Below are 15710 nucleotides of genomic sequence, written 5' to 3' on the forward strand. Positions count from 1 at the left end.
CATATGAATCGAGAAGCTCTGTCCTTGTGTAACACTCCTCCCCCTGCAGGGAAGTGTTCAAGACCTACAATGTGGGGATGGACTACATCACGCTGGCCCTGATCATCTGGAACTTCGGGGTGGTGGGGATGATCTGTATCCATTGGAAGGGGCCCCTCCACCTGCAGCAGGCCTACCTCATCATGATCAGTGCGCTCATGGCCCTGGTTTTCATCAAGTACCTTCCCGAGTGGACAGCCTGGCTCATCCTGGCCGTCATCTCGGTCTACGGTGAGGCAGCCCTCGCGGCTTTATAGAGGAGAGTCCCCCTTTTATGGAGGTTACCATAGTCAAAGCACAGCGACATGTCTGTTACGCTTACATGGGTCATTTCCAAGTGTCGTCTTGCTCAAAGCGTGTTACTGGCTGAAAGCATGTCAGGCAGTTGGAGAAGCAGCAGCTGGTTGGTTAATGACAGGATCAAGATATAAAAGGGTGGGGACAATTTCACCTTCCAGGTGACAATTTCTTTCAAAACTGCACATTTGAGACATGAATGAATGGTACATTTTTAAGGAATAATTCTGTTGGCTACAATCACTCTACACTCTGATACGGCTGTGTCTTTGTGTGTCATACATGCTTCACCATCTAACCCCTCTCTGCTGTAATGAATGGAAAGCAGAGTTAGAAATCCCTGGATGCAGTGTCTTGGTGTGGATTGATTCACAGCCAGGGGCTGAGCTGCCTGTTCCCTAGGAGCCTCTCTGGAGATGGGAAGGGTAACATCTCGGAGGGTTCTTTTGAGCTAAATTTAAATTGTACACAAACAAAAGCACTTCAGATAGCGTGTCTTGTATACAAGCTCTTCCTGTTTGCCTGAAGCAGAATCCACAGAGACACGGGACACATAGCACCATACAACAGAGTTCAAGCAGAGCTTGTAACTGGAAACACAGAATCCACAGAGACACGGGCCACGTAGAAGCATACAAACACTTCCAGTTAGTCTTTGAGTCCTGTGAAAACGTCCACGTATTTCCCACTGTTTAGATCGGCTGAAGACTGGTTAAGATATTTCTTTCCAAGCTATTTCTGCCTGTTTACACACATTCAAAATATGCTTTGAAAAAAAAAAAAGCTGACGGGATAATGAAACGACTGTCATGTGTACCTGCACTTTAAAACACTGAAACACAGTGTGCCCCTACTCAAAGGCAAAGCTTAATCACCTGAGTGAAAGAAGCATGGATTTCTAAGAGCCTGCACTTCTAAGAGCCTGCACAGCGTGTGGCAGGAGTGCTGTGATGTAGGGCGTGTTTGTTTTGTAGCAGCCCTGTGCTTTCTGCTGGGCATGTTTACATTAAAGATATCCAGATGTAACAGAAGTGAGGACGGCTGAATCACATCCTGTATCTCACAATCTACAGTGTGTGGAATAACTTCCAGTAACAAATGCCAATGCAAGTTGTAGCCTACATTAGTTAATCAGTAATGGCTTGTTTCACAGACCCCTATTAGCTGTACTCTTGGACTAACATGTTATTTAAAAGTAAAGTAGATCAACAATAGTGCTAACCGGGTTCTGTGAAACCAGGCATTTGTCTATAATGAGTTAATAATAATATATTTATTATTATTAATATAGTGCCTTTCATTAAAATAAATCCCAAAGCGCTTCACATTAAAAAATACATAAAACAATACAATAAAAACTATGCACTGTAGTAAGCCAATGTATAAAAATGAAGAAAAATGATAGACCTTGGAAGGGAGTTCCAGAGACGAGAGGCCAAAGAGCAAAAGGCACAATCTCCTGTAGTTTGTAACTTTGTTCTTGGCATGGAAAGGAGATCATTTTTAGTTGATTGCAAGCTGCCTTGGGGAATGTAGCAGCAAAGCAGATCCTTGGTGTAAGATGGACCCAGGCTATTCAAGGCCTTGAAGGTCAGCAGCAAGATCTTAAAATCAATTCTATATATAACTGGTAACTAGTGGAGAGATGCTAAAACTGGGGTTGTATGGTCATGCTGTCTTTTTCATGTTAAAACTTGAGCAGCAGCAAACAAGGCATTACAGTAGTCCAATTCTCAATGAAATGAAGGCATGTATCCGTTTCTCCGCATCAAACATTGACAAAGATGATCTAAGGCGAGCGATATTTCATAGATGAAAAAAATAAACTAATGTGGGCCCCAGAAGACAGCACAGAGTCAAATTTAACATCCAGTTTTTTTTAATTCAGACGTAGGACTAATCTCAAGTCCATTGATGACCATACTAAAACTACCAACTTTACACAACTGGAGCAGAGAACCCAATAGCATGAAATTCTGCTGCATCCAAGTTTTAATTTCAGTCAGGCAGTTAAGTACAGAAACAGCCAAAGCAGTATCAGGTTTAGTCTGCAAGTAGATTTGCGTGTCGTCAGCATAGCAATGAAAACTAATGCCATGATGATGAATTATTTGACAAAGAGGGAGCATATAGATACTGAATAAAAAAGGTCACAGGACAGAGCCCTGAGGGACACTGGCAGTAACCGAGCCAACGTCAGACCTACAGCTGCCTATGCTAACAAATTGTCTTTTGTTAAACTGAAGAGCAGTGTCACCAATGTAGTTCTCTAAACGAGGTACAAGAACATCATGATAAGTGTCAAAGTCCACACTGAGGTCTAAAAGAACAAGAACAGATGGAGAGCCTGAATCTGTAGCCATCAATAAATCATTTACCACCAAGGATGTTTCCATGCTGTGTGAAGGTCTAAAACCAGGCTGAAAAGATTCATAGAGAGTGACTGAAGTTGAGAACCCACCACCCGTTCTAAAATGTTTACAAGAACAGGTCAATTTGAAATTGTCCTGTAGTTGTACTGTACATCAGAGTCCAAAATAGTTTTATTTTTAATAAAGGAGTAACAGCAGCAAGTTTGAGGGGTGAGGGAACAATTTCAGATCTTGGTGATTCATTAATAATACTAACAAAGAGACCCACGGCTTAGAAACAAGATTTCAATAAGGAAGTCACACTTGCGATTTAAGGCGGCCCTGGGCCGTCTTTTCTCATATGTGAACGCTTCAAAAAAGAAAAGGTAGCCCAGGAATCCGTTTGCTGCGGAATAACAAGGAAAAAGGCAGATTTTCTATGATAACCATATCAGTACACGTACCATATATAAACATTAACACAGGCAACTTCGCTTTAAATTTACTTAAACATACCTGTCTGAATGAGACTTCGGTTTACAGAGCTGTTCAAAGATGCTGAAAACAATAAAAATCACCCCTAAAAATCAGGTTAACAGCGAGTTTGGCAGGGATGAATTTCACGTAGATGGTAATGTGCTGTTTTGTACTTCATGCAGCAAGTCTAGATACACTCGTAGGCACACCATTGCAGAACACATGGGAAGCACTAAACATACATTGAATGAAAGGAAACGTGAACAACAGCAAACTTGGGATTCTTTTCTGTGCTCAACGCCAGCGTCTCACGACAATCACAGCTGAACTAACATGAATAAAAAAAAAAAAAAAAAAAACTAATGCTAATGTTCAGTCTTTACTGGTAATGGTTAGGGACTAGAGAATAATAATAACAAGTAAACGATAAAGACGGTATGCATACAGGCTAAACAAATACGTATAAATGAGAAGAAACATGTGTAATGTAAAATGTATGAGTGTTTATTGTAAATGGAATGAATGTTAAATTTATTTTTGTATAAAATGATTCCAGGTGTATCCGGTTATTGAATAATTAGTTAATTATTATTTAATGCCGTGTCTCTCCTTGGGAGGGAGCAGTAGTATTAGGTGGAGCTTGTCTTGTGAATGTCAGTCATTGTGTATAACCTGATAGTCATTTGCAATCTGAGTGAAGTATCCATTACGAAAATAAATACTTATACCTGTCAACACTAGCAAGTTGCTGTTTCCTGCGTTCTTCCTTGTTCTTGAGAGAATAAGATTGTGGGTGGGGGTAAGCTCGGACCGTCACCCTGTTACACACCATAACATTACGTCAAAATAACATTATATATATATATATATACACACTGTGTATATATATATACACTGTGTGTAATATATATATATATATATATATATATATTGTGAAGGGTTTTAGTCCTTCGGGTTCTTTTCCAGCACTTAAAATGACCCAGCCACACACAAAACTTGATTTTTAACAGCGCTGTTGCGCTAATTTTTTAATAGTCACAAAACCAAAATAAACACAATACAAAACAAACACCTAGCTCTGTACGAGCACTAACTACACCTCAGGAACACCCTGACTACCAGTGGGACAGCTAGGCTGTTTCCCCACTACACAATAAACACCACACAGGTTTCATACAACGTACTTTTACCTTACGACTGCTGGGAAGCAGAGTACCTCTTCCTGCCTCCTTCTACTCAGCAGCCTAGAACAGACTGGCTGCTCTCTTTAAATACCCTGCACCTGGCTCTAATTTACAATGATCACCAGGTGCAGGGGATAATTAAATAATAAAACAAAACAATTACAACAACCAATGTGCATTTGCACATGTTTTCTGCAGGGAGGATATTAACCCCCTCCCTGCTGTGTTACTATATATATATATATATATATATATATATATATATATATATATATATATATATATATATATATATATATATATATAATTTTTTTTTTCTTTTCAAAGCTGTGCTGGTTAAACTGAACGCTGTTATATGAGGAGGGTGTTAAATGTCAGCAAAACTTGCAAAGAAAATGTACAAAATGAAATTCACTGGTTACATAAGTATTCAGCCCCTTAAGTCAGTACTTTGTAAAAGCACCTTTTGCAGCAATTACTGATATGTTTTCGATAGGTCTCTACTAGCTTTGCACAGTAGGATGGTGACATTTTTGCCAATTTTTCATGGGAAAATTGCTCCAGTTCTGATAAGTTTGTTGGGGCTCATCGATGGACTACACTCTTCAAATCTCGCCATAACTTTTCAATTAGATTCAAGTCAGGACTTTGACTGGGCCACTCAAGAACATTAATTCTCTTCTTGTTGAACCACTCCAGTGTGGCTTTGGCTTTGTGCTTCGGGTCATTGTCCTGCTGAAATGTGAATTTCCTCCCCAGTTTCAGAGTCTTGGCTGACTCAAACAGATTTTCCTCAAGGAGTCGCCTGTACTTTGCACCATCCATTCTCCTCTCTATCCTGACAAGCTTCCCAGTTCCTTTTTCCACATGTCTGCAGTATCATCTACATGCTTTTTCGCAAACTCCACACGTGCTTTAAGAGGCTTTTTGAGTAATGGCTTCTTTCTTCCCACCCGTCCATACTGGCCAGCTTTGTGTAGGGACCGGCTTATTGTTAATGTGTGAACATTGACTCCCATCTCATACTCAGAACTTTGCAGATCTCTCAAGGTCATTGTTGGCTTCAGAGTGACATCCCGAACCAGTTTCCTCCTTGCCCGGCTGCTCAGTTTGGGAGGGCGACCTGGTCTTTTTCAGGAGCAAAAAAGTTAAAGATGTTGCCAAGAGTATGATTTTAAAACTTGACCATATCATAGGTAGAAGGTCACCATGTTTAAAAAGTGCTGCATTTCGGAAAGCATATTCAAATGCTCCAGACTAACTCTGTCCCCTTCAGTTTGTTTTAATCAAACCGAGTTTGTTTGGGCAGACAAACCAACAAAACAGACTTTACTGCTAAGTGAACAGAGTTGTTTTGCGCTTGAGTGTGATGTGAATTGAGAAGGAGATCAGTTCTTTGGGTTAAAAAAAAAAAGTTACTGTTTTATTCCAGAAGAACTGTACTGGGTAATTTGGAAACTAACAATATGTGAGAAGGTCCTTATTTGGTTTCATAATGTACAAATACAAAAAAAAGCAGTAAAAATCAAAACCGCTTTTCCTTTCAGATAATATCATGGTTAAGTTTTCAATAATTAGGGTGCAAAATGATTTCTGTTAAGAGGCACCCAACACATGACATATTAACATTATAAGTAACTCAAAAATAGAAAAGTGTTCAGAATGCTTTGCACAAGAGGAGAAACAAGATACAGTTTGACAAATCCTTAACAGTGAGTGGTGAATTTCTCCTCCATGGTTTCTAACAGTTTTTCAGCAGAGGCACAGCGTGCACTGTGATTCCTGTCTGGGCTGTTATTGGATAGGAGCAACTCTCAGGATGCAATTCAAGAACGAATTGACCATCAAAGCCTGAAAATGTCTAAAAATAGACAGTGAAAAGGGGAATAGATCAATCCTGAAAATCCGAACCCCCAGTTATAATGCATTCTCCTCCAAGCAGAGGTTTTCTTGTGTGTTCTAATGCTGTTTGTTTCTCCCCCGCCCAAGACCTGGTTGCAGTGCTGTGCCCCAAGGGTCCCCTGCGGATGCTGGTGGAGACGGCCCAGGAGAGGAACGAACCCATCTTCCCAGCGCTCATCTACTCCTGTGAGTCTCAGCAGGGCTGGATGAAAATATTCCCTCATCTACTCCTGGGAGTGGGGGGAAAGAGGGGAGGGGAGGGGAGTGGGGAGGAAAGAGGGGAAGGCTATTTTGTGTGGAGGGAAAAAGTAGGCAGAAGTTAGAGAAACTGCCCATATAGTTATAGGAAAATGCTTCTTCTAGAAATAAACGTTTTCTTTCAATATTGTATGTGTTGTACATTTAAATTGATCCGTTTCAAATTTTTCTTAATTAACCAAATTTAGCAGGGGATACATTTGTTTGAAATATTAAAACTTATTTTTCAACAAGTCCTAGTCCTGGGCCTTTTCACTGTGGCTTGCAGAAAGTAGAGAGATGGGGTGGAGGTTAAGTTCACGGTCTATCCAGGGAGTTAGAGAGAAGCAGCCTAGTGAAAACACTGACATACAGTGCCGCACTCACCCTACCATGTTGCTCCTCTTCCATCAGCTACAATGGTGTGGTTGGTGAACATGGCTGACACAGACGCAGAGTCACGGAAAAAGCCGGCCCTGAATTCCACCACGCCAGAGAGCCAGGGTGAGTTCAGGCTTCACCATCAATCTGAAGAGCCACCATGCGGCTATCTGTTTCGACTGGGGCAGGTAAACAAGACAGCGTCACAAGGTTTGCCGTTTGTACTTTAAGTGATTGACCACCTGGAGGTGATAACGGAAGCTGAGTTACTAATAGAAAATGTGTTGCGTTTTTAAAAATAGATGTAAAAACTCTTTTATAATTAGGGGGTTCTGATTTATACCCTGAATGTTTTCAAAGCAATTTTGACCAAAAATAAAGTTATAACCATTGAGTAATGTCTTTATAAAGTAGTCATTCTAAATGTTCTGAATCCATGTGGTCACTGTCCTCTCCATGTTGCCTGAATGTAATCATTCTAAATGTTCTGAATCCATGTCGTCACTGTCCTCTCCATGTTGCCTCTACCCCTGTCCCCTAGCTGCCAGCCTAGGCCATTGTAAATGTTGGTTACTTGTAACCCACCCTATCATTGTAGCCCCCACCCAAATAGATTTCTTAGCGTATAAACATTTTCATACCAGCAAAATGTTTAACTTTTATGTTATTGAGACAAAAAAAAATATTGTATAATAAATATCCTACCTACCTTCCCCACTTCATAACCCCAAGTTGTGTAAGGTTACACCAAACCAACAATTGAAGGGTCAACATGACTGCTGAATGACCTGTTTAAGGTAGTAAGAAACAAGTCGGATAGAGGAAGAATCTCTGTACACCACTGATGAGCTTTTATGAAACATTATCATAATTTTATTTCATTTAGAAAAAGGTGGAGCAAATATTGCACTGGAGCAAAAACGTGTAGGTAATCCAGACTGTAATAGGACTGTAAAACCACAGATTAGTTGATTGGTCCATTTACATATGTGTTTAGAAAGTGGGGGAAAAAATTGTAGTTTTAAGTATTTGTTGAATAAATATGACTATACTGTTGTCTTGTGGCTCCCAGCAATTTTATAGCTGCTAATGTGGTGATTACCTTGAGTAAAGGGGGTAGAACTTTAATTCTCTTTCTTTCTTTTTCTCTCTCTCTCCTCCCAGCTGCACCCAGCCAGTCTGCGCAGGGGCCGGATGACGGAGGCTTCACTACGGACTGGGAGTTGCGGCAACAGGAGACGCTGGGGCACATGGAGTCCAGCGAGGAGACACGCAGACAGGTGCAGGAAATGCCCTCGGCACGACCTCCTGCCATTCAGAGTGACGACTCGGAGGAGAGTGAGTATTGAGCAAGGGCTCCGGGTACACAGTACACCTGGGACATGGCAAAGTGTACAGGAATATGGGATCAATTCAGGTGTCCATGTTACTGCCATCCTATATGAATGATGCACACCAAAACTGGAACAATGGTCCTAACTCTGGCCCTCGAGATCCAGTCCAGGACTGTTCCAGTTAAGTCCTAAATTAGGTTATTGACCCATGGGCTGTTCAATTCACTCATTTTCCAGCATAGTGGAGTTGGTCCAGAATGATGCATTTGCATACGGTTCTAAATGTTGATGATCTATTTAATTAAAGTAACATGGCTCCGTATAGCTCTCTCGAGTTCACAAAGCGCTTTGTAATGGCTTGTAATTACACACTTCTGCGAGGGGGGGGGGGGGGGGCATTAGGACCCATTGTGGTTTTACATGTGTTCAATATGCTTCCCCATGCTTTGACTGTGTTTGGCAGTGTCCCTCAGTTTTGGGTAACTCTCAAGCAGATGAGAGGCTGGTGAAGTTTTTGGCATTTTAATTATGTGGTAACACTATGTAACACAATTTTTGTTCCTGGGTAGTAAGTGTTATTTCCTAATTGCTTATGCCTCAAAAGTATAGAAAATGGCTATTATTCCCCACAAACTTTGCTTTTGTGACCAGGACAGTGATATTTTGAAATTTACCTATTTCCAATGAGAAAACGGGCAAATTTCAGCAAACGGGCAAACTTCATGAACTTTTCGTTCATAAAGTCAGAAAAAAACAACATATGAATCCAAATTAACATGTATTTATACTAAAGTAATACAAAAATGACTACAAAAGATTTAGAAGTGAGTAGTTTTTTAAGATTTACGATTATACTGTAAATCACTTTCACGAATCAGCCCCCAAATGTAGTCTCCCATCATGTTCTCGTTCTCGTTCTCATTAACAGAAATGAGGATGGCTGAACCACAGCTTGTTTGAGGAGGTGTCAGTATCTCATGATCTACATTCCCAGTGTGTGGAATAACTTTCCAGTCACCAATGTCAATGCAAACTTGTAACCTACATTAGACGAACCATTTAAAGTCTATAATGAAGAAGTAGGTCACCGTGAAGTGGTTTCTCAAATATGCTTAGGAAGTGCTAAAAAAAAAGTGTTTAATCGCAAGTGAATAAGTGGTTTTCAGGATCTTAAAGTGAATATACTTGAGTATGGGCACCTCCACTATATCCCCTTGCCATTTAGAATAATGCTGCCAGTCTCCTCACAAGAGGTATTTTCTTTCTTTGTCTGATGCTGAGAAGTTAATTCATGCTTTTGTTTAGTCTAGACTTGACTACTGCAATGCCTTATTTGCTGATCTTCCACATCATGCTTTGTCACGTTTGCAGCTTGTTCAAAATGCAGCTGCTAGGGTTCTCACCAGAACAAACCAGATCACATAACTCCTTTGCTGGCCTTGCTGCACTGGCTTCCAGTGCGTTTTAGAATTGATTCTAAAATCTTACTTTTGACATAGAAAGCACTACGTGGCTTAGCAGCAGCTTACCTGGGAGATTCTGTCATCATATAAACCTCTGTACACTGTAAGGTCAGCTAACGCTGGCCTTTTGTGCCTCCCAAAGGTAAAATTGGAGTGGAGAAAGTGCATTTAGTTATAGAGCCCCCAGATTGTGGAACTCATTGCACTTTTCTGTTGGAGATGGTGCTTCGGTCAATAAGTCAAGATTAAAGACTTACTTTTATTGTCTAGTGTTCTTAACCTGACTTGCAAATAGAATTTATTTATTTATTTCACTTGCTTTTTTTTGTAATTTTGTGTTTTATATCTCATTTGTTTCCAGTTTTCTTCAACTGTTAATTTATTTAAATGTTTTTTATTGTTATTTACCGATATAGTTTTAGTATAATTATGTATTGCTGTTTTGTAATTTTTACTATATATATTTTTTTTTAATACTGCAGGCTTCTTTCTGTTTTAACCGACATGTAAAGCGCTTTGAAATACTGTGGTATGAAAGGCGCTATATAAATAAATCAAACTGACAGAGCATGATTCTGCTCCGTGTGTGTGTGGCAGGGGGGAGGAGTGGTGGAGTGCTGTCTCATGGAAAGACGTTTTAATAAGGGCAGACATTAATATATGGAAATGCCTCGGTCCTGTTAAGATGGGAAGGTGACACAGTCAGAGGGGGGGGGGGGGGGGGGGACTGCACTACAGCTCCCAGCTTACTAAGCAATTTGTTCAGACTCTTCTGTAATTCTGTAATTATACTAAATTAACAATTACACTCTACATCATTTTTGTCGTTCCAGCTCCATAGAACTGCTAATTAAGAATGAGTGGAGCTTGTATGAATTTTCAAATCCGTTGCTACAACAGTATCTCACAAACAGTATCAGTCTGCAACTTTCCAGTGTTTTGGAAAGTCCTCTAGTAAAGTCTAACGCCACTCTTCCATTACCACATTGTTCTTAACCTCTTCCACATCAATGGAAGCGTTCTATGAGTCTCTCAGTAAAGTCCCATGACAGGTGGTGTCCTGTAGAAATGAACCAATTCACTGCTGTATTGTTTTTAACACAGCCGTGGATGGAAATAAGACTCCTATTGCATAGCAGTTTTACCGAGTCTAGGTTTTACTATAAGCTTGATTAGCCACAGTGTATAGGTAACAAACTCAGATGTGTCTCATTAAACTCATAGTAAAACCAAGAATGGATCAAACTGCTATGCAGTGGAAGTCTTAATTCCATCCCTGCATGTACAGATATTTACTTCATGTTTACAAACCATTCGGTACCCTACCTATAAAACCCCTCGTAAGACCAAAGACACTTGAAGCCCTCATAAAGCCCGGTGTAACCTGGGCATGGTTCTGCCAGGTGTGTGTGCTGACGCTGTGCTCTCTGTCTCCAGGGGGGGTGAAGCTGGGTCTGGGGGATTTCATCTTCTACAGCGTGCTTGTGGGTAAGGCCTCCGCCACAGCCAGCGGGGACTGGAACACGACGCTGGCCTGCTTCGTCGCCATCCTCATCGTGAGTCCCTCTCTTCATTCCTGAAACATTAGTAGAATAGAGCCTGCTGTGTGTACCAGGCGCAAGGGAGTCCCTGTTTGCCTTTATAAAAGTATTTTATCCACCCCATGTCAGGAAAGCAAAATGCTCCACTTGACCCATACTAGGTGTGGATAATCAGCTAATCAGACTCACTTTGAAGAACAAGCACACCTTTAGTTTATTTGTTTATTTAGCAGACGCCTTTATCCAAGGCGACTTACAGAGACTAGGGTGTGTGAACTGTGCATCAGCTGCAGAGTCACTTACAAATACGTCTCATCCGAAAGACGGAGCACAAGGAGGTTAAGTGACTTGCTCAGGGTCACACAATGAGTCAGTGGCTGAGGTGGGATTTGAACCAGGGACCTCCTGGTTACAAGCCCTTTTCTTTAACCACTGGACCACACAGGCTCCTATGTTACTGCTCTTCTATCCAGCACACTGGATGCGCAGCAGTTACAAAATAGCAAGCCAAGAATCTAGGGGGAAGAGCCATAATCAGCGAACTGATGGAGGCACTAGCCCAAACTTTAGTCTGCTTGACGTAACTTAATTATGTGTTTTAAGCTCTGTGATATAATTACTGTAGACATGTGTATAGCCAGTACCATCGTTAACTTGACTTAAAATTGTCTTGTTACTGTAAGGGTAATTATCACTATTTAAGGGAGCTGCTACAGATTTGTAATTTCAAAGTGAAAAAACCTCTTTGAGCTACAGAATTACGGTATACCACTTGTGGATTTAAATAACTCCACCTTTTAAAGCTAGTAAATATAACAGACTTCTTTCCAATGTAGGTTGATTCCGTTTAATGGTGTTATTAAAGTGGTTGCAGCTAACATAATAATGTTATAATCCTTCCTCTCCAGTCTCTCTGCACTGGGTTTAAAACATTTACCATGGCTTTCTCTCTGGGAATTTCACATACTAGCATTTCCTGGGTCATTTCACCTTGGCAATGTGGTCTGGGTCAAAACATGTTACTGGGTGAAAGCATGTCAATCAACAGGGGAAGCAGCTCACTGGTTATTGATTGGAAAGAAGTCCCTGAAGGGGTGGGAACAGTTTTACACTTCTTGGTCATGTCAACTGAAAGTACAAGACTGTGAAAGCAAGGCCTGCAAACAGATTTCTTTGAGTAGTGTAGTACCAGATATCATTTTATTCAATGAAAATACATTGCTAAAACGTCCCATTTGAGACCTGTATAGTGAATGGATGTGCAAGGTGTGGACAATTAACAGAATTATTTTGTTAGCATGGTATATATATATATATATATATATATATATATATATATATATATATATATATATATATATAATATATGTGTGTGTGTATTTTTAGCCTGCAGTCACTTTTAAAATTGACAATGCAAAGAAAGCATACAGTAGAGAAAACCCAGAAAGTGCATAAAGTTCAATTTAGATTAAAGTTCAATTAAAACAGATTTTGCAACCCATGCTAATTGATGCTGGATCTCTGCTCCTCTTCCCCTCCCAGGGCCTGTGTCTGACCCTGCTGCTCCTAGCCATCTTCAAGAAAGCTCTGCCCGCCCTGCCCATCTCTATCACCTTCGGTCTCGTCTTCTATTTTGCCACAGACAACCTGGTGCGCCCCTTCATGGACCAGCTCGCCCTTCACCAGTTCTACATCTAGCACTGGCTGTCTGGGACTCGGGCATCTTCCCCCACCACACACAAAACAAAAAAAAAGAAATGAATGCGATCAAGTTAAATAACGTAATACTGGAAAAGGGAGACGCTGTGTCCCCCCAGTCCCCCCTTTATGTTTCCCCAATCTCTGTATTCCTGGAACTTCCTTAACTGGGAACAGTTTGTTCATCCAGTTTGGAATGGATTCAAGACTCTGTGTGCTAATCCCTCTCCTCCTAACTTCTATTTCTAATAAGCATTAAAAATGAACTGTACACAATCGGAGCCTTTTTTTTCCTGGTGATGTTTCATGTCGAGTCTGCATGGGAAATGATTGGACGATGTTGGCTCTATACACAACTGCATTTGCAGGCTCCTTGGGACCGGGCCAGTGTAAAGAAAATATTGAGAGCCGCGGAGACTGGGAGCCTGAAAGCATTAGTCCTGTTGCATTATTCCAGCTCTCTATCAAGCTGGCTTAGGCTGGGGCGAGCGAGGCGTGTCTACTGCAGTGAGAAAGGGGATTGCTGTAAGTAATCGACAACCAGTTTAGATAGAATTCCTGACTGCAGCTTTTGAAATGTACTGTACCTGTCAGGTTTTTTTTTCTGTGTCATAATAAAAAAAATACAAATTTAAAAAAAAAAGATTTGTGGGAAGCATTTATCATTTGAGAATTTTTTTCACAGATTACATTTTTCATTTCAGTTAGCTCAATAGAAATGTACAGTGTTTATGTACAGGATTACTGAAGAAACCTAACTCGGGAGTGAAATTAAGCATTACCCCAACATACAGTAGTGTGCTTTCTGGTTATTTCATATGTCTGGTAATGCACACAAAAACCTGGGGACGTGAGGACAGGTTTTTCTTTTTTTTTTTATCTTTTAGGAATTTAATATATATAAATTTCACTTGTGACGAGTCAATACATTTCAAGCAGGTATTTGTTTGCATACTTGTCAAAGGACCATCAAACCAGGGTTCTTTCTTTCTTTTTCTTTCTTTCTCAGCTTTCCTGTGTAAGCTACACATGTAAGAACGTTCAGGGTCTATTCCACGGTGCAGACATGTTGAGGACTTCCCTTTCACAGTTTTTCTGTTTTCTCCATTTCTTAAGGTAAAACTTCTAGAAGCTATGCCGTTATTTTGATCAGCCTGTACCCTGCCGGAATGAGCCGCAGGTGGATTTTTTTTCAGCACATTTTACAGCACTGCAGTCACTCTGGATTGCATCAACCACAGATTCTTCAGGGTTATTTTAATGGGTAATCCTGGGGAAATGTTTACAAATAAATAAATAAAATAAATACGTCCATCGCTTATCTCTGCGAGATATAGGTTGATCAACCCAACTCGACAAATGTTTCAGACAGTGCCTTCATTACATTTATAAATGCAAGAGCCTAAAACTTTTGCCATCCTCATTTAGTTTCTTTGTAAGTTTAACTTTTTAAGACTGAGCGTTCTTTAAATTTTGAGTCTCTGTTTTAACCAGGTTGTTTTTGTGCACCGACTGTCCAGAGGAAATGTAACTACTCTGGGCAGATTAACTGTAAAGAGGATCCTTGTACAGCAAACCCCAACAATACTGCTTTAATATACAGTGCTCTTGGGAATCCTGTTTGGATGCGTATATACAGTAATCCTGTTTAGCTTTTAATATTTCTAGAAGTATTGATTGCTTAGTGTCAGAAACCACAACTCATCTTCGCTTTGCTGTTGGTCTGTCTGGGGGCATGTGTGGTCCAGTGGTTAAAGAAAAGGGCTTGTAACCAGGAGGTCCCCGGTTCAAATCCCACCTCAGCCACTGACTCATTGTGTGACCCTGAGCAAGTCACTTAACCTCCTTGTGCTCCGTCTTTCGGGTTAGACGATAGTTGTAAGTGACTCTACAGCTGATGCATAGTTCACACACCCTAGTCTCTGTAAGTCGCCTTGGATAAAGGCGTCTGCTAAATAAACAAATAATATTAGCTGAGAGGGTGCTGGCATCGTGTGTCGTGCAGTGCTGCTGCCCTGTGGCTTAGCTGATAGGGCACTTGGATTGGACTTGGGAGGACCCAGGTTCAGTTATTGAGTAAATCACCCAAAGGCTGTGGTTAAAGGACTTAGAGCCTTGTCGCCTGGTGGTTCCAGTTTAGTCCTGGGAGTCAGGGAATTTAGTTTTTGAGGTGGGGTTTATACAACCAATTTTATTCCAGGTGGAAGTCTATCATGCAAGAATATCATGTCTGGGTTTCTTGGTGTGACCAAATTTAAGAAGTGTTCAAGAGTCCTTTTTTAATTCTTGTGATAAATTCATTCCTCTCTGTCTATGTGTTGTACAGTCTGATTGGTCTCTCTAGTTCTGGGAAGTATTTGTTTAATGTAACATGTCCTGCCAAGCCGTCTTTTTTTCGCGCTGCAGGTCTACAGCGAAGCCACCAGACCCATAGTGCCGGAGGACAACACAGATCGGAGTGGCTTCTACAGCAGACCCTATCAGCCACAGGAGTCGCTGGTGCGCAGTGAACCAAGGATTACCCTGCCGATCTGAGCCCTCCCCACCCGGGTGGCGCTCAGCCAATTGTGCGTCGTCCCCTGGGAACTCCCGGCCACGCTCGGCGATGGCATAACCTGGACTTGAACCAGCGATCTCCAGGCTATAGGGCGCATCCTGCACTCCACGGGGAGCACCCTTACTGAATGTGCCACTCGGGAGCCCTTATGTAACTTCCAGCTATGGCTGATGTTGAATTTGCTGAGAATTTCTTTAAAAAAGTTATATAATTTGCAGAGTATAGAAAAACTCTTAGCATCTGCTCTTG

The 15710-nt window shown here is 41.0% G+C and overlaps 1 protein-coding gene across 2 annotated transcripts in view; it reads left to right on the forward strand.

The window, feature by feature from the left end:
• LOC117433704 (presenilin-1) overlaps nt 1-13535 on the forward strand; it is a 30268-nt gene extending 16733 nt beyond the window's left edge. The window contains exons 6-11 of one of the 2 annotated variants that reach the window (XR_004548966.3): nt 50-270; nt 6338-6436; nt 6902-7056; nt 8033-8206; nt 11103-11221; nt 12749-12770. Coding sequence is in view for 1 of the 2 variants with exons in the window: in XM_034056150.3 (XP_033912041.1) it covers nt 50-270; nt 6338-6436; nt 6902-6991; nt 8033-8206; nt 11103-11221; nt 12749-12904 (859 nt within the window). In the remaining variant the exon portion in view is untranslated. Of the gene's footprint in view, nt 1-49; nt 271-6337; nt 6437-6901; nt 7057-8032; nt 8207-11102; nt 11222-12748 lie in introns of both variants that reach the window. The other variant, XM_034056150.3, reaches the window with a different exon arrangement.
• The last annotated feature ends 2175 nt before the right edge of the window (nt 13536-15710 follow it).

The sequence above is a fragment of the Acipenser ruthenus genome, chromosome 18, assembly GCF_902713425.1.
Source record: "Acipenser ruthenus chromosome 18, fAciRut3.2 maternal haplotype, whole genome shotgun sequence".
NCBI classification, from domain to species: domain Eukaryota; kingdom Metazoa; phylum Chordata; class Actinopteri; order Acipenseriformes; family Acipenseridae; genus Acipenser; species Acipenser ruthenus.